Source organism: Schistocerca gregaria, chromosome 9 (assembly GCF_023897955.1).
Source record: "Schistocerca gregaria isolate iqSchGreg1 chromosome 9, iqSchGreg1.2, whole genome shotgun sequence".
NCBI classification, from domain to species: Eukaryota; Metazoa; Arthropoda; class Insecta; order Orthoptera; family Acrididae; genus Schistocerca; species Schistocerca gregaria.
Window position 1 is genome coordinate 202,420,644 of NC_064928.1, and position 20,121 is coordinate 202,440,764.

A 20,121-nucleotide genomic window follows, 5' to 3' on the forward strand; every position below is an offset into this window, starting at 1 on the left:
ATATTGTGATCAAACTGACGTAGCAGTTACGTGCCTTCTTATCTACGAAAGCTGGTCAGCTTTCTTAACTGACAAATACAGTTTTTCTGTAAATATAGTTTTCTACCTCTATTTCGATATATTATCAGGTGTCAATATCACACCATGAAAATTAGTAGTATAATTTCTAAAAGTATGTGATGTGAAAAAAATCTATGTTAGATACAATAGTTTGTATTTTTCAGTGTTAATTGTAACCAAAATATATCTCCATTTATAATTTCATTAATTTTACTGTCAATAATGAAAACAATATTATAAAGTATTAGGAAGCAAAAAACTTTTTAAATTTTCCACTTTGTTACTAATTATTAGGTTATTAAATTCATAAATCAATAATTATTTACTGAAATTAATATATAAATGGAAACTGACAAAGATTTCAATATTGAAAGCTGTCTTAATGTGAAAGTTATTTATTGCTCGATTTAGAGGCGTCTGTAGCTTGAGCCTGTAACATATATACAATCTTCTGATGCTAACAGCATCACAGTGGAATTGCCATTTTTAAAATAATAATGAATTCAGTATGGATCCGACGTTTTACAAGTATACAAATTACTGTTTAGTTTTGGGACCCAAACATGTTTCACCAGAGTTGTGGTTTCCTCAGTGGGTTCTTTATTACTTTCTTGAAACACATAGATAAAGGTTTTTTAGGTTAAGGATGTGATCATTATCATTTAAATTCTGTGCGTACTTTATATTTTATTTTACATTGTATGTAGCCTGTGGATACTAACGAAAATCACCCAGAGGTCTAAATTAGATGACCATGTCATCTAAAAACCTGAAGGATATTAGAAAATCGTTTGCATTCTTTCCTTACAACGCTGGCAAAGTTTTGGAGTTACAAATAAAAATCTATGAAGAAGATGAGTATACCATATTTGTGCTGTGTTATACAATGATATGTTTTATTTGAAATGCATACCAACATTGAATGCATTTAAAGTAATGTGAAATACTTCTTCTTTGACCTCTGCTTTTACTATGTCTCTTAATTTCCAGAACACCCTTATACGTCACCCTTTTCATCAAATATGGTTGATAATATTCTTTTGTATTAGCTATGTTACGTTATATTATTATTTCTAGTATGTAAGTTGTGCAGTATGTAAATAGTGTACGAATAAAGAACACCACTCATTGATAAGTGGGAACATTCAGTTGTCAACAGAACACACAAACGAAGATGAAATTTAATGGCTTTTGATGTAGGTTCTTCCTCGAGTGGAGCACGTGCGCTCACACACACACACACACACACACACACACACACACACATTAATTCACATTAGCAAATCAACCCATGCTGCACTGCTTTCCACCAACTCCAGCACTCATACATTACATGCTTGGCCTATATACCTGACACCCCTCCATCCCACATTTCTAGCCATCAAACTAGCTGCCTCCCTCTCAGGTGTTAGTTATTCTCCCCAAACCCCCCTCCTGCCTCCATCCATCTAACCTCATACAGTGGAAACCTAACCCCAGCCCAACTGCAGAACTGCAGTCCTCGTACTGTGCGTCTGGGGTACAGAGATATGTATGTATGTGTGTTGGCAATGCTTTCAAGTTACTGAATGTGTATGTGAATTGTATATACATCCTATCTCCTTCTGACTTCTCTCTCTGTCCTTCTCCTCTTTCCACTCTCCACATATCCTCATCTTGCCCATTCTCTTTGTCAATCTTATCCTTGTCCCCCTCTCAATGTCCATTTCCATCTTCCCCAATCTCTCTCCATCTCCTCCTCCTCACCCCTCCACTTTCCATCTCCTCCTTTCCCTCTCTCTCTGTCCACTTCGTCCCCCACCATTCTCTGTCTGTTCTCTCCCTGACCCACAGCCTTGTTTATTGTTACTGCAAACAAAACCTCGTCTAGGAAAAGCAGTCACAAAAATGGATGGGTAAATCGATTGGGATCATGAATATAAGGACTACAGGAGATGTATCTCCAGGTGCTGTATTTGTGAGGATAGTAGCTTCAATGAGTGTATTTCTCATAGTTTCAGTCTGTGAACAGGTAGGATTGCAAAGTTTCCTAAGATTCAGATTCTGTAGCACAGTAACATCCTGATCATAAGTTGATAAGCCATAAATATTCCTCTTAACTCTTAAAACTGTCTGCAATTAAGAAAACAAAACAACACATTCTTGTGTCTACAATTTTTATTTAAAATTATGTATGAGGGGAAAGAATATATGTGTAAGGAACAATTTGTCTAATGGTTTAAATGCACTGATATCCATGTTAAGACTGAATGCAAAAAAGAAAATGGCACTCCATTTCCTTTCTCGCAATTGGTTTCTTTACATCGTTGTTTAAAACAGAACATAGCCTTTATACAACAGACGTCTGAATGTTATTAGAGTATAATACAAAAAATTTGAAATCAGTTGGTCAATAAATTTTCGTGACTTTTCCTAACAGCGTTTTCCCTTTACATATTAGCCTCTGCTTGTCTGGAAAATTTTTACAATATCGTGTAAAACAGGAATTAAACCGGTCAAGAACTTTTTGAAATTTTTCGTAACAAGTTTAAACTACAACTACACATAGATTATGTTACGCCTGAGTTGTAGTCGTATAGAGTAAGTTACGCCTGACCTGTCCTATATCATATGTACAAACACTGCACTGAAAATAATTTATTGGAAGAAAGAAAGAAATAAATAATTGATAGAATGAGTGGCTAACACAACAGTACTTCCAGTTACAATTTAATTTCTGAAATATTGTCATTTTCCAGTCCCGTATCTAAATGCAGCTTGTAAAGAATATCTAGGTTCTAGGACAAGAAACAGAGAATACCTATATAAAGGCAAACTTCAGTTCCTAATTGAATAAATCAGTCCATGTAAAGAGCAATTAAAATTGGCTTTGTTGTTATCTTCCATCCAAGAATTATAAACTTCTTAAAGCTTCAGTGTAATAAAACTAAACAGAAAATTCTGTTCCAAATACAGGCTACAATTTACGTCCACACATCTAGACCTTTCTACCTGCTTTGTTGTTTATGCTTTGTTTCTTATTTAATATTTTTTCTTATAGGAGAAGCCTACAAAAGAACACACAAATTCTGCCAGGGATGGGAGTACAAGCAGACTAGAGCCAGTAAGTATATTAACGTAAGAAATAATTTTGTATGTTAATTTTGGGGAATATTTCAATAGCAATAAAAAGACAGCAATTTCTTTGTCAAGAAAGGAGAAAGACTAAATTACCAGCCATTTTCAGATCTTTTGTTATCAAAACTTGTGTCGACTCCTTTCAGCCGTCTTCAGACTAAGAAAGCCTTCCTTTCTTTTGTGATAACGAGGTACAATTTTGACTAGTTTTTTGTGTTATTGTTACAATTCGAAATAAACTCGCTGATTGCCAATATCATGGCGTTGGCCGCGTTAGGTATAGACGTGCTTCCTAATGATGAAACATGAAAATATGTGTCAGAGTGAAACGCGAACACGATTTGCCCGGTTGTCACGAGCGGTCACCTAAGCAATAGACTATATCTGCACACCGCACAGACCACCTCAAAGTTCCACATGTGTGTTTTTGTCACGCTTCTCACTGGTGCGGAAATACAGGGTAAAGCTGCAAGTATTTAGTGATGAAACTAGGAGACTGTGATATGGACATGTAGACAGGCATGTGCACGCTCACAAAACTCTATCGGTCTGGGAAGCTTGCATGGATAGCGTAATTGTTAAGGCGAGAGCGCATGGATAGCGTAATGGTTAAGGCGAGAGCGGAAATTTCTGATTCTAGTTCCCCTCTGGCACGAATTTTCATATCTCACCAATAGGTAGTACATCGATACATAGCTCAGCTGAGATCAAGTTATCTTACATTGAGCGACTTTATGTCGAATTAATTTCGTGCTGCTGTAAATCGTAATTAATGTCTGTCCATCCAGACATGCAACTAAATATTACTATTTTAAATGTAAGAGCTGTAATACCTTTGAAGTGATTTTCATTTTTAAGTACCTTACTTCAGACTTGGAGTCAACAAGATTGCATTCTGTATGTTTCGTGGTCAGCCAGCTTGTGCCTTTTTTGCCTTATTGTGCTTCGTTGGTGTGTTGTTAAGAGATTGTTTTCAACTATTTTTTATATAAATTCACAGCTATGTTGTTATATCTATTTGCAGTTTCTAACAACAAAATGGAGATGACTCTTTAATTTCATAACTTAAAAAAAAATGAGAAACATGAAAACGTTACAGCTATCTGAATTTTGGCTGTTTATCTTATTCATGTTTCTGATAGTCTTAACCACTAGAATTATTTATTTATAAGAACTATAGACTGGGGTGAAAAAAGTTATGGGGTATCTGTTAATATCGTATATGATCCCCTCCTGGGTGGTGTAGAACAGCAACTCGATGTATGATTGACTCAACAAGCAGTTTGTAGTGCTGTGCAGAAATATTGAACTTTTTTTCTCTATAGCCATCCATAATTGCGAATGTGTTGCTGATTAAGGATTCTGTGCATGAACTGACATCTCCCGGGAGATCTGAGTGGCCAAATATTCAAACCAATCTTGAAACATTGTGGTCTGATGACATGGCGCACGGTCATCCACAAAAATTCCATCGTTGTTTTAACACATGAAGTACATGAATGGCTGCAGTTGATCTCCAAATGGCGGATTATAACCATTATCAGTCTGAATGTTTATTAGCGCATCATGCAAAAATTTGAAATGAAATGCAAACAACTTTTCGAAATTTTTGTTAAAATCGTTTCCGCCACATGTATTTAAAAAATTAGCCTCTGTCTGTCTGAAAGCTTATTAGAGTATCGTGTAAAAATAGGAACAAATCGCTCAAAAGCTTTTGGAGATTTATGGTAACACTGTTAAACTACAATTTGTTTTTGTGTAGTTGTATACATTAAGTTACGGCTGACTTGTCCTATATCATATGTCCAAACAATTGACTGAAAAAAAATTACTGGACGAAACAAACTGATAAGTATATATTTTGAAGAATCAGCCTCAGTTGCACAAATTAATCTAGCCTTCTTCAGAAGCATAAAATTACTATATCATGTCAGACAGAGGCACAGTCAACATTAAAATTAAAATCTATTGTACTGTGGTACCATGTTGGCTATAATTTTAATGTTGACTGTGCCTTACTCTGGCATGGTATAGTAATTTTACACTTCTTAAGGAGGCTACATTAATTTAGTCGAAGCCTGGCAAAGACCAGAAAATTTGCGCAACTGAGGCTGATTCTTCAAAATATTTGTATATCACAGTTGCTGACAGGGCTGCAATATGCTAAAAAAATTCTTAATAAGTATATAATTTGAATTTCCGAAATATTGTCATTTTCGTGTCCTGTGTGTAAAGGCAGTATATAAATAAAACTAAGGTTCTAGGAATAAAATCAGAAAATAACTGTGGTAAACATAAGCTTTAAGTCCATACCCTACATTTAAAACTGGCTTCATTGTCAACTTCAATCCAAGAATTATAAATTTCTTGTAGCTTCAATTAAATGAAACCAAACTAAAAAACTCTTCTTCAAATACAGGCTAGTATTTTACACATGCAAAATTTCACAGATGCAGAACTTATTACCTACTTTTAAACGTGTATTCTCAGTTTGTTCTTTGTATTAGGTCTTATCTTTTCTCATAGGAAACGAATCCAAACCAACAAACAAATTCTGCCAGTGTTGGGACTGCAATCAGACAAGAGCCCGTAAGTATATTAATATGAGCTATTATTTTGTTTGTTAATATTCAGAGAATATCTCACTAGTAACTAAAAAACAGCTTATCAAAACTTGTATCCGCATCTTTCAGCCGACAGTGAGTGCAAATTTCTCTTTTGTGCTACGTGGTACAATTTTGACTAGCTTTCTGTGGTATTATTTTAATTCGAAACAAATTCGCTGAATGGTGATAACTTGGCCTCAGCTGTATTAGGTGTAAATGTGTTACCTATTGGTCACACCTAGAAGTAAGTGCTAGACCGGGACGCGGACATGAATTTGCCGTTAATCGTTACCAGTCACCTTAACGATTAGATATTTGTACACGCCTTTCATACCGAACCAAATTTGCATATGTCAGTATGTCAGACTTCTCTCTGGTGCGGGAATACAGAGTAAAGCACAAAGTATTTCGTGATGAGTGTAGGAGACTATGGTGTAATGATGTAGACAATTTTAAATAACAGAACTGCCGATAGCCCAGGAGGTGTGCACGGTTAGCGAACTCGGCTTGCGATAAGGGGGGAGTTTGGGTTCGAGTCCTGGTCCGGCAAAATTTTTCACTTGTCACCAGTATGTAGTACACCTATACTTAACACAACTGAGGCCAAGTTATTGGCACATTCGCATTCAGCGAATTTATTTCGAACTGAATTCGTACAGCTGTATATCATCATCGCCCGCCCACTCAAACATGAAAGTAAATATTATTATTTTAAATCTAAAAGCTGTAATACCTTTGGAGTGACTGTCACTTTTAAGTACCTTACTTGAGAATTGAAGTCAAGAAGGTTTCATTTTGCATGTTTCGTAGCCAGTCACCTTGAGACTTAATAATTAATCGAAACCCTCAGCTGCCAACAGGTGTTATTGATATACCTCAATGGGGACAGCTGAAAATGTGTGCCTCAACCGGGACTCGAACATGGGATCTCCTTCTTACAGGGCAACGCTCTATGCATCTGATCCACCGAGGGCACAGAGAATAGCGCGTCTGCAGGTCTCATCCCTTGCACGCTTCCCGTGAGACCCACATTCCCAACTGTCCACAACCTACATTCATATTGTTGTCCCTAAAGGATATTTGCCCATTCACTACTTACTCGCGCCAACTAAGGTCACGATTCTCGTAAGAGTTCGGGAAAGTGTGCCCATTCGCACAGAAGAGGGTCAATGGCCGGGTAGCCTTTAACTATATGGATAGTAACTGTTGTGGAAGGTCGGGGCACACATTTTCAGCTCTCCTTATTGAGGTATATCAACAACACTTGTTGGCAGCTGAGGGTTTCGATTAATTATCATTTCTGTCTAGAGAAGCTGCTTGGTCATCATTGGTATCTGTTCTTTAAGAACAGTTATTTTCTTCATATAGTTAAAGAATACCCAGTCATTGACGTCCTTCTGTGCGAATGCGACACTTTGCCCAACTCTTCCGGGAATCGTCGTCTTAGTTGGTGCGAGTAATAAGTGAATGGGCAAATATTCTTTAGGAGTCGTACGTTAGAAGAGCTTTCCAACGTTCGATTATTGTTTTGAAGACTTCTGGAAACGATCAGAAGGTAAAAAAAAAAAAAAATGTTGTGCTCTCTGTACTCGTATCGTTTGAGCTTAAGTCGGACAACATAGAATTTATGAGTGCGAGCTTAAATACGATTTGAAATAAGGATGTATTTTGAGATGAAATCAGTACTGTAATGATCTATGCGTGATGTCAGTTGTCCCGTATGTATTTGGTGATCTGAATTTCATTCTGCAAACTTTCAGAAACTGCGCTAGGCTGTGCTGCCTTCACATGTTCCAACACAGGTGAAGGCGGGTTTTGAATGCTTGTATTTCTGTGGAAACCACACAGAAGCCTTATGGAAACCGAAGATGTGTTCCTATCTATGCGAAGTTTCTTTTTTTTTTTTTGCTGCGTATATCATGAGTTACAAGACGTATGTTATTGTGAGACGTGACATTTGCCCTTTAAATTGATTTTATCTACAATTTTATATAGCACACCTTCTTCTTATAAAGATATATTTAAGAATAGGATTAGGTATGAAATATAGGCTGGTTCATCTAAGCTATGAACACCTCGTAAATATGTCTCTTAGTACTACGATTTGTTTTTAATAGTACTTAAATGTATCCACTAAATGTTGCCATTGTGTTCCAGATAATTTCAATATGTGTTCATAAGTTTGTCATTACTGCTTTCAGGAGGAACGATAAGAGTGGAAGACCAAGACCGGAATGCTCAGATTAAAAATAGTGTAAGACAAGAATGTAGTCTTCCGCTCCTGATTTTTGGTCTGTAGATCGAAGAAGCAATGACGGAAATAAAAGAAAGATTCAAGAGTGGGGTTAAAATTCGAGGTAAAAGGATACCAGTGAAAAGATTCGCTGATAACATTGCTACCCTCTTTGCAAGTAGAGAAGAATTACAGGAGCTGCTCAATGGAATGAACAGCCTAATTAGTACAGTGAATTGACTGAGAGTAAATCGAAGAAAGACGAAAGTAATGAGAAGTAGTACAAATGAGAACAGTGAGAAACTTAAAATCAAGACTGCTAATCACGCAGTGGATGAAGTTAAGGATTTCTGCTACCTAGGCAGGAAAGTAACAATCACAGAGGGAGCAAGGAGGACATAAAAACCAGACTAGCATTGGCAAAAAGGGCTTTCCTGGCCAAGAGAAGTCTACTAGTGTCAAACATAGGCCTTAATTTGAGGAAAAAATTTCTGAGAATGTACGTTTGGAGCGTAGCATTGTATGGCAGTGAAATATGAACTGTTTGAAAACCAGAATAGAAAAGAATTGAAGCGTTTGAGGTGTGGTGCTACAGAAGAATGTTCAAAATTAGGTGGAGTGGTAAGGTGAAAAATGAAGAGGTTCCCTGCAGAATCGGTAAGGAAAGGAAAATATGGGAAAAACTGACAAGTAGGAGGGATGGGATAAGATGATAGAACATCTGTTAAGACATCAGACAGTAACTTCTCTGGTAGTAGAGGCAGCTGTAGAGAGTTAAAATTGTAGAGGAAGGGGCTGAAATACTTGCAGTAAACAAAAAAAGCTTATCTCTCAGTATAGACACCTAGCTAGGTAGTACAGCAGTTAGAACACTACACTCGCATTTGGAAGAACGATGGTTCAAATCCGCGACGGGCCATCCTGATGTAGGTTTTCTGTGATTCCCGTAAATCGCTTAAGGCAAATACGGGGATGGTTCTTTCGAAAGGGCACGGCCACTTCCTTCGCCACCCTTCCCTAATTCGAGCTTGTTCTGTTTGAAAATTTCCTTGAAATTTGGCCATGTTATGGTAAATAGAACGTCTGCTGCACAATAACTTGCTGAAAATGATAGGTAGTTATGTCAATTACAGTTGTGTTATGTGACAGATACAAGAAATTATTTCTTAGGCTTGAATTTTCGATGCAGTTTCTGGAGTGAACGAGAGTGTCAAAGTATCGTCAACAAATTTCGGACTCAGTTTCCGAATTCGTAATTTGTATTCAGTTTTACGAGGTCACTTTTCTAAGCTATGCAGAAGTTCGTTTTCCATTTTAACTACGTAGTTATGTTATTTGAAAGCAAAAAATGGAAAATCGACGCTGGAATAATGAAAATATTGTGAAAGATATATATTATATTTTGAAAAGTATATTGTGAAAAGTATACATTACTACTCACCACATAGAGGAGACAGGCACAACAAAAACCTGCTAAAGATGTGAGCTTTCGGTCAAAAGGCCTTCTTCTAAAGTACGCAACACACACAACACACACACACATTCACAGAAGCACAACTCACATGTATGACCATTGTCTCTGGTCTCTGAGGTTGAATTACGAGCCACGTCAATCTTTTTTACTCTGTTCATTCTTCCATTTCCCTTAATACTCTTTAAACTTCTCCCACGTGTTAAAGCTCTCTTTTTCTTCTATGACAGGGAAGAATGATAAAGATGACAGATTTAGTTCTCAATGAATGAAGAGGATGATGGGCAATATGAAAGCAAAATTAAATAATATTGCCAATAACGCGAGCGCCGGATGGTCTTCATCAGCTAACAGTGCAACAGACGCAGTGCTCTCGGAGGTCGGTATTCATACGTTATTAGTCGTGATGCTACAACGTTGCATTTTCTTTTTCCAGCTTCTGCTTTCACCTCAAAACCAACAACTCGGTGTGTGCTTTTGTTAACCACTGTTCTCACGTCAGTGACTTTAAATTTACATGTAACCTACTGGAATGTTTTTCATTACGTCCACATAATAGGAATGTTTACGTCTAAGGGATGCATGAAAGCCAGTGACTGCACGTTCCTTTCTGTTGACACAGCACGAACTCCGTCAACAGTGATACAGACTGCTGCATCATTTTGACTAACGATAATTATTTTCGTTTCCCAGTCACATTGCGATTTTGCTTTGCATTTAATCCTCCCAGTAAGCTGAGTGACTTTAGTGCCCGCAATTTCCTTAATTGCTTCTGCAAAGATCTTAACATTTATTGTGACTCCTCTCAAATGGATGTGAATCACAATTAACTGTCTTTGCAAATGTATTCTACGTAGGGAATATTACTACTACATTAACATGTTTGTTCAGATATTGATTTAGTATGCGACGTCTCTTCAACATTACTGAGTTTACACACTTCAATATTTGTTTCGATACAGTTCTATTGTGTTTACTTTGATCATTTGTGTCCGAAATTTAGCTAATATTATTTTGTACATTAAATACTGCATTACCAATTTCTGGTTCTAAATGATTGTTACTAACTGAATGGGCTTCGAGTTGCTTATCACAGCTGTTCATTTCATTATGAATAATAGATTGTTCGTTGATGCTATTATTTACCTCATACTTGTACTTACTTAAATTTTTAAATAATTGTTTTTTTTTCGTTTCTTCAAGTATCCTCTTGATAACATTGTCAGTTTTAGCTTCAAGTTCTGTGAAATTTTTATCCAATATCTTGAAGTTTTTATTGAGCTTATTTTGCCCTTCATTTTTCTTTTGATGAGTTTGTTATGCCCTTCTACTTGCTGAATTCTTGATTTTAGAGTGTTCATCACTGTATGCATCTGACATTTAATCTAGTCCTCCACATTATTATATTAATTACTATTCTCATTTGACAAACTACAAGCTGATGCACTAGTGTGTCTTAAACTGCACTACCCAACTGTCCATTCATTTGAAATGTCGACGCCAGACCCTGTTCCTCTGGCTTCTTCATTCCAATGTACCATGTCATTGTGGTCAGACATGACATAATTTTCATTTTCAATGCAATTATTTAAAATCGAACCTACATTTTCATGAACATTATTTCCAACATCATTATCCGCTTTTTATATCTGATCAGAGGGGTAGCAGCCAGTATTATCCATTTGCAAATTCTTGTACCTGGAGCAAAGGATCTTCCCTACTATCATCCATTTGCACACCGTAACTACTACCAAAAAGGTATATTCCTTCCCCGTCGCTACCCACTAAACAAGTAATATTTGGAAATCTCACAGATTTATTTCTCAATATAGCAATTATTACACTATACGCTGCAAACGCATTCAGTTTACTCTGACCCTCTCACTAGCCTCTGCAAACATTAAACATACCAGAATCTGCTTCTTTCTGCGTTACGCCATTGAGAAGCTCTGCTCACTGCCGTCGCTGAAGCTGGGGTGACGTACAAGTTTCAGGACTGCTGTATCTCCCACTGCTTTGTCTCTGCTAAGGTGTTGTTTTCACTGCAGCCGGACTGCTTGATCTTACACCTGTCACCGGTCACTTTTGAAGTCATCTCACTGCACTGTCCCTTGCGTAGCCGTGCCTTGTCAAGCAATGAAATCAGCACTAACACCCACATAGTGCAAGGATCGCACACACAAATGTAATTTAACATTGTTTGCATAGGTCATTATAAACTGAGCTCTTAGTCTCTCGGTTCGCTGTGTTCCATATTAAGTGACTGACAGTTTATAACACAGTTCAAGCACACTTCAAGAAACAGTTCAAATATCATTTTAACCCTCTCTGACATTGTCTTATAGCTTCACAGCTTAACAGTTTCACTTCTTCCATAAATTTTTTTCTTAAAAATATGTTCGTCGCAGTAATCCCAACCAGAGATGCTGCATCTGGCAGTGGAAGGGTTACGAGAGGAAGAAATGAAAGCAGCTATTTAATACGACGATCATAATCTGTTTCCTAATCAACACTCATTTCTTCCTTTTATTATCATCCTCTGAGTTGCAATGAATGACATGTAGCTGTCCCCATTTCTAATGGAAATGCAGGACTTGTGATGGGCCTAGTCAGGTTCTGCCACTTCAAGGTAAAACACAGATATTTTGTTACACTCCTCTAACATTATAACTTGGTACAGATATCGGTGTTCCGTTGCAGATGTAGAGCTCAGTACGTTAGTTCACTGTTCTTGAAGTGAGGCTGTAAAATAACTGTTGAGGTGGCTAAGGCTCTTGATTCCACTGAGTGACCCGATGAGTTGTAAATTTTGGATGGCAGCATATGAATCAGATAAAACTGTAAACTGCGAACAAGACGTTTTACAGATGTTGGGTGGGTTGGGTTGGGTTGATTTGGTGGAAGAGACCAAACAGCGAGATCATCGGTCTCATTGGATTAGGGAAGGATGAGGAAGGAAGTCGGGCGTGCCCTTCCAAAGGGACCATCCCAGCAGTTGCCTGGAGAGATTTAGGGAAATCACAGAAAACCTAAATCAGGATGGCCGGACGCGGGATTGAACCGTCGTCCTCCAGAATGCGAGTCCAGTGTGCTTACGACTGAGCCACCTCGCGCGGTGCAGATGCTGAATTCTCCTTCTGCAGTGATTTAATGCATGTGTTCAAAGTATGGGCTGACCCTTCAGTGTTCAGAATTTGCAGTATCACTTAAATTAACAACCATCACTGTTGCTCTGCATTTATTAGTATCGAAACCTCATTCATGATTGATGGCGAGGAACTCATTTGCGTTGAAATGTTTTTTCATTGTACATTAGGTGCAGTAAGTCATCTACAATATTTTCCAAATAACTGGTTTTTATGTGCCATAAATTCATGTATGGTGTTAATACTTAAGGTTGCAGATGTAGATGCTGCACAAATGCACGTTCTTGTACACTGCTCTAAGTCATTCACATGCGAACTATGCTCACACAGATAGCACATATCACCACTGAATGCAGCTTTAACATACAGCCAGTCTGTCTAACACATCTAATGCTGCGCCCCATTCGTCACATAAGGTCACGGCAGTTGAATTGCATGGTTAAATGGGTGGTCTCTAGATCCTATCTCAAGTGTTTCCTTCACGTAGACATCTGTGGTGGCTACCTTAATGTCAACTAGGATGACAGGAGGATGAGATGTACCGTACTCTGTTGTCATGTAAGCACTGATGTACAGAATTGCACGAGATGGCTTGTTCCAACGCATTTGGTCAAAAATGCACTTTAACACTGTGTCTGACATTCTCAGTTTCCATTATTACTTAGTAATCACTGTATGCCTGTATGTCTATATCCACAAGTTTCCATCGACTGGCAGCCAAATTACATGTCGTGACAAGTACCTATAAACAAGTTCCTGTTGCTTGATGAATAGTTGTATGTTCTGATCAGATATACCTGGAAGCCACCTGCCAGTTGCTGTGGCTCAACAAATGGTGGTGTGGTGAACATAACACCTGAATGTGACTCAGCGCTATCTGTGCACTGTTGTGGCTCTACAACGAACGGTGCACAAGATGGGAGCTTCATTAGTTGCATGTCCTGCTCTGATATCTCAGTACAACACTGTGGTGGTGAAAAAGAAAAGATCATGATTACTCGTACACATATTCAATGAGAGGTGATAGCTAGTAATACTTAGATAGTCATGTTCTTCTTCCTTTTATTCTGTCCAACCGATCTCTACTGTCACTTCATGATCCTGCCACTAAGGCGAACAGAACACATGTGACTTGGTTGGTGGAGGACTGCAACACCTCGAGGTAGCTGACTGCAGTGCCACAAACTACCTGATTCCATTATCTGCTATCCTGTGTGCCACAGCATGCCACTGTCTGCCATCTCATCAACCATCTTCTCTACTGCATTCTGCCATCTTGTGACCTTGACTTCAGAGGGGCGTGACCTTGACTTTATGCTCCGGAAGGGAGGGGAAACATGTCAATGAAAGTGACCCTAGCCGGCCGCTGGGACCGAGCGGTTCTAGGCACTTCAGTCCGGAACCACGCTGCTGCTACAGCCGGAGGTTCAAATCCTGCCTCGGACATGGATGTGTGTGATGTCGTTAGTTTATTTAGGTTTAAGTAGTTCTAAGTCTAAGGAACTGATGACCTCAGATGTTAAGTCTCATAGTGCTTAGCGCCATTTTAACCATTTGAAAGTGACCCTGCACTGGTTTTGTTCCACAAATGAAGACAAACTGGCTTGGTGGCATTTCATTCGTGGACGCATTTCAGTCTACACTGTAAATATTAATGAAATATTCACTGTCAACCGGCCGGTGTGGCCGAGCGGCTCTAGGCACTTCAGTCTGGAACCGCGCGACCGCTACGGTCGCAGGTTCGAATCCTCCCTCGGGCATGGATGTATGTGATGTCCTTAGGTTAGTTACGTTTAAGTGGTTCTAAGTTCTAGAGGACTGATGACCTCAGATGTTAAGTCCCATAGTGCTCAGAGCCATTTGAACCATATTCATTGTCAGCGCTCATCAAGATCTTATTTCTGTTCGTCATCCATTCCAACCCACTTTTCTCCCTAAAAGGCCTCTGAACAGCTCACAATGATTCTCCCTTTTACCTCTCTGTAGAGCCATCGGTGTTTCTGCACTTCCTTAATTGGGCTTTCCAGATGTTCCATTTTGACACTTCATAAGACATTACAAGAGGGCTACAACGACAGTGATGTGATGGCGGTTTAGTCCACTAACAGCGACCTCCCCACTCGCTGTACCCTGCTATGTCACAAGTAACACCTGCGACAGACTGTTCGACAAAGTTATACCAACTCTTTCACAGCGGGGTTGTCAAAGCAGTGGTGACATAGTGAGACACAACTGCACTACCCTATTTGAAATACAGAAATTAATGACTAATGTGCGACTCTCCCCGTAGATGGTTCGAGTCCCCCATCGGGCATGGGTGTGTGTTGGGTTGTCCTTGGCATAAGTCAGTTCAAGCTCGATGAAGTAGTGCGTAAGCTTAGGTACTGATAACCTCAGCAGTATTTCCAGTAGCTAATGCAAATAATGCAAGAAACGCACATGAACAGAATTCAGATATATCACCGTTCGCTGCACTGCGATGTAAGCTATTAGGAGCCGCTTCCCCAGACAGATCATAAAAACGTAGTGCTTTTTCCGCAGGTGTGGTCAAAGTCGAGCGTGGAAAAATAAAAAATAGTAAAAAAAGATAGTTCAAATGCACTCCATCACGTTCACGCCGCGTGAAGTCCTGGGACGTGCAGCATGTGGAAACACGTCATGTGGACAGACCCATCAACAAACTGTGGCCTATAATGTAACCGAGAATTCCCGCGCTAAAGCGCGTGGAAAACGCGCTCTTGTGGCGATAGCTTTAGGCAATAGATCACAGGCGGACAGATCGTGCTCCATTGATCTGATGGCAGCCCGCTCCTCATAACTCACTCTTGTCATCGTTTTAAAAGCATCTTTCATTTCTTTCCGGAACAGGAAGGGTTAACCCTTGTCGAAACTACTAAATGCCACAGTCCAACAGTGTTTTCCGAGGGTACAATGTACCCTGCCTGCCTTACTGCATTTTAAATCTTATTTGTTAAATTCGCTCCCAATTTACTAATGTGAAACGAACGTTTTAACAGTACAGCTCTGCTCTTATATATGTCGTATTTTATTTTTCAAATGTTTTCGTAATTTATTAAGCAGCACCATCCATTGCTCTTTAGAGTTAACGTTTTGTCTGCTTATATATTCTCCCCAAATTTTATTATTTTCAGCAGTTGAGCTCTAACTTCCGTAAGTTAATTTACCACCGTTCTTGTGTAAATTGTGTAAGTTTGTTTTATTATGATAAATTTTATTATGTAATGGTGCATTTACTGGCAGTCTCTAGAAAATGCATGCCTCTTCTTATGTTAAACATCAGTATCACGCAACACACAATAGTTTCCTGATTCAATGCTTGAACGTACAATATGTGACATCTTCTACTCTGTGACAATCTTTTATGCTATCTTCTTTGTCATATCCTTTTCTTTTCATATTGTACCTGTTGCAAGTAGATAGTACAATATTTTTTCTATATTGCGATCCAGAACACTGTTGTTTTCACGTCTGATTATTTTTGTTTTGTTTCTTTTTTTTTACATTAGATCCACTTCAGCGTTGCTGCCATTTTCAGGTTATCTGTGGAAAGTATGTAATTCGATAGTATATTTTAAATTTTGAAGTAAATAATTTATCGAGTTATATAATTTTGATTTGCAACGTACATCAGGTAGTTTTGGTACCTATATGACGTCGATGTTTCACTTAATGTCTCACTATAAGTTTGCTGCTTGTACTACATCAGTTATTTATAAAAATAATGATAACGACGTTACTTGACAGCTGAATTCACAGTTGAGTCAGCGATGTTGTATGGTTACAGGCTGTTTGCTTATACGGTATTCTGTAGGCGATATATTCGTCGTTATCAGCTGTAGTATATTTTTTTAAATGATTCATATTTATATGGTTCTAAGCTCATATGTAATTTAATCCTTTTCTTCTATGTGAATATCTTTCGATCTCTTCAAGAATATTCGTTAGTAATCCTTTTGTGCAAAGTGTAAAACAACAACAAATGGCAGATAGTGTTGTACTCCTCGACGTTTCTGAGAATTTCCCGGTGTTGTTTCATCCTTAAACGTAAGCTTCCAACGGTTATTTTTAATTTCATGGCAACATTATCTCTGATATGTTTGTAGATTTTGTTTCCTACTAATCTCGTGTTTGTGAGGATAATTTCGTTTTAGTTTTCTGTGCAATGTTTATGTTTCATATCGATCTGTTCATTTAGAATTTCTTCAGGGTAATTTTGTGTGTGAACATCTTTCGATCTCTTCAAGAATATTCTTTAGTAATCCTTTTGTGCAAAGTGTAAAACTTCGACAGCCCTTTCTATAGTGTTCACTGTGCGCCGTTGTGTATATAAATGATTGAAGAAAGTGTGTTCTCTGTATCAAATACTGAAATTCTGTCTTAGATAGGAAGATCAATGCTAGCACATTTGAACTGGTAATATAATTTTGTTAACTTGCGCTCGAGAGAAATAAAAGTTATATTAAAAATTAAAATCGCTGTTCTACATTATTGACCGTCTCAAGCGTAATGCAAGCCAGCAACATAGTCTTTGTGAAGGAAATTATGGTATTTTTTCTTTCTTTCTTTCTTTTTTGCGGACCAGTGAGGGGTTCGTAGCCCTTGTAGTAACATGTGTGTACATCCGTGCCATACATACATATAGGCCGCACACGTCCCTATCTCTGCGACGTCACGGGTAGAGACACCATTTCTAAGTCATGCGATGGAGGGCAGACAGCTGAGTTTCTGTCATTACGCGCTACACAAAGTAGAGCCATCAGTTACAGCGTTTCACATTTATAACTCACATCAAGCAGTTATTTTAACAGCTGAGCGATTTTTATTACTATTACACACGTAGTGCTACAGTTCACTTTATTTCTCCGAAATTCTGGACATTTATGCGAAGGCTTTCGTTTTAACATTTGAACTTACGAAACTGGAACAAGCTGAAACAGTGTATTCCCTTCCCTTTATAAACAAGAGATTTACACTTCTTCAGAAAATTCCAGTATCTGTTTCACTGTGGGTCAGTTACAATGAAGTGACAAATATCATGTGATGGCGATGTGCACACATACAGATGGCGGTAGTATTGCGCACACAAAGTTTAAAAGGGCACTTCGTTGCCAGAGCTGCCATTTGCACTCATATTATTCGTGTGAAAAGGTTTCCAAAGTGCTTATGACCACATGACGGAAATTAATAGACTTTGAATGCCGAATGTTAATTGGAGTTCGACGTACGGGACATTCCCTTTTGGAAATCGTTAGGGAATTCAATATTCCGAGATCCACAGTGTCAAGAGTGTGTCCAGAATACCAATTTGGCCGGCCGCGGTGGTCTCGAGGTTCTAGGCGCGCAGTCCGGAACCGCACGACTGCTACGGTCGCAGGTTCGAATCCTGCCTCGGGCATGGATGAGTGTGATGTCCTTAGGTTAGTTAGGTTTAATTAGTTCTAAGTTCTAGCCGACTGATGACCTGAGAAGTTTAGTCGCATAGTGCTCAGAGCCATTTGAACCAATACCAATTTGCAGGCTCTACCTCTCACCACGGCCGACACAGTGGCCGAAGGCTTTCACTTAACAACCGAGACCAGCGGCTTTGGCGTAGAATTGTCGGTGGTAATGGACAAGCAACTCTGCATGAAAGAATCCCTGAATTCAATGTGGGAAGTACCCCGAACGTATCGGCGAAGTATGGCTTCAATGGGCCATGGCAGTAGGCGATTCACTTGAATGCTTTTGCTAAAAGCACGATATGGACAGTAGCGCCTCTCCTGGGCTCGTGACCATAGTAGTTGGACCCTAGACAACAGGAAAACGTTGGATTGGTCAGATGAGTCCCTGATTCACTTGGCAAGAGTTGATGATAGGTTCAAAATGGTTCAAATAGCTCTGAGCACTATGGGACTTAACATCTGTGGTCATTAGTCCCCTAGAACTTAGAGCTACTTAAATCTAACTAACCTAATGACATCACACATATCCATGCCCGAGGCAGGATTCGAACCTGCGACCGTAGCGGTCACGTGGTTCCAGACTGAAGCGCCTAGAACCGCACGGTCACACCGGCCGGCAGTTGATGGTAGGGTTCGAGTGTGGCGCAGACACGACTCCATGCACCTAAGTTGTCAACAAGGCACTGTGCGAGCTGGTGGTGGACCAATAATGTTGTGGGCTGTGTTTACATGGAATGGACTTGGTCCTCTGGTCGAACTGCAGCGATCATTGACTCGAAATAATTATGTTCGAATGCTTGGAGATGATTTGCATCCATTCATGCATTTCATGTTCCCAAACATGTCACCGGGAACAATCGTTTTGCAGTGGGTTTGAAGAACATTCTGGACAATTCGAGCGAATGGTATGGCCACCCAGATCGCCCGACATGAAGCCTGTTGAACATTTGTGGGACATAATGGAGAAGGCACAACATCTGCATCGGCAACAGATTCGCAATCATGAACGCCTGTAGAGGCAGCATGGCTCAGTATTTCTGCAGAGGCTTCCAACTACTTGTTGAGTCCAGTAAAAGTCGAGTTGTCGGACTACCGCGGGGAAAAGGAGGTGCGACACGACACTTGGGGGTATCCCAAGACTTCCGTCGTCTCATTGTAGCACACCATTTCCACAGGAGGAGAGGATGAAATACCACTTTGGTGGTAAACATTTACGATCTTGACCATGGTTTCCACGGTTTTAAGACCGTCTTCTTCAGTATATGTTGGACGTAAAATCACACTATCTATATTTTCAAATAACTTCCGGGAATTCTGCCAAGTAACACTTTCAGCGACCGCCGATATTTCGGCGGGAGAACACCCCGCCACTTTCAAGGAAAACTGCAACGGACATGCGGTGTACATGAAAATTTAATACCTCAGTTCTCAGACAAAAGTTAGTTTGTCGCAGGACACTATCAAGACGCTTAACACCTATAGTGTCGTTCCCCCTAGGTTATATGGCCTTCCAAAGGTTGATAAGGAAGGGGTTCCTTTCCGTCCTATAGTGAGTAACATCGGCGCTCCGACATATCGTGTATCCAAGCACCTTGCTTCTCTGTAGAGTCCACAAGTAGGACGGTGTGAACATCATATCAGGAACTCTGCTGATTTTTTACGTCGTTTGGAGGGACTGAGGCTGAGTGACTCTGATATTTTAGTGAGTTTCGGTTTAGTCTCTCTCTTCACTCGTGTTCCTCTGTCTGATTCGTTACGGTTAATTGAGGCCAGGTTTGGTGCTGAATTAACTAATCTCTTTAGGCATGTGTTGACATCCACTTACTTTTTATTTAATGACCAGCATTACGAGTAGACAGATGGAGTTGCGATGGGTAGTCCGTTGTCTCCTGTGATCGCAAATTTGTTTATGGAAGACTTCGAGCAACGTGCATTGGGTCGGCGCCCTTGAAACCCGCCTGTTTCTTTAGATACGTTGACGATACCTTCGTTGTTTGATCTCATGATAGGGAGAATTTGAATGTCT

General features: G+C 39.4%; 1 protein-coding gene across 1 annotated transcript in view; it reads left to right on the forward strand.

Moving 5' to 3' along the window:
* Nucleotides 1-20,121, forward strand: part of LOC126292063 (uncharacterized) — an 86,851-nt gene that overhangs the window by 10,112 nt on the left and 56,618 nt on the right. Inside the window, exons 3-4 of the mRNA XM_049985867.1 lie at nucleotides 3,101-3,163; nucleotides 5,704-5,766. Of these exons, the coding sequence (XP_049841824.1) occupies nucleotides 3,101-3,163; nucleotides 5,704-5,766 (126 nt within the window). The remainder of the gene's footprint in view (nucleotides 1-3,100; nucleotides 3,164-5,703; nucleotides 5,767-20,121) is intronic.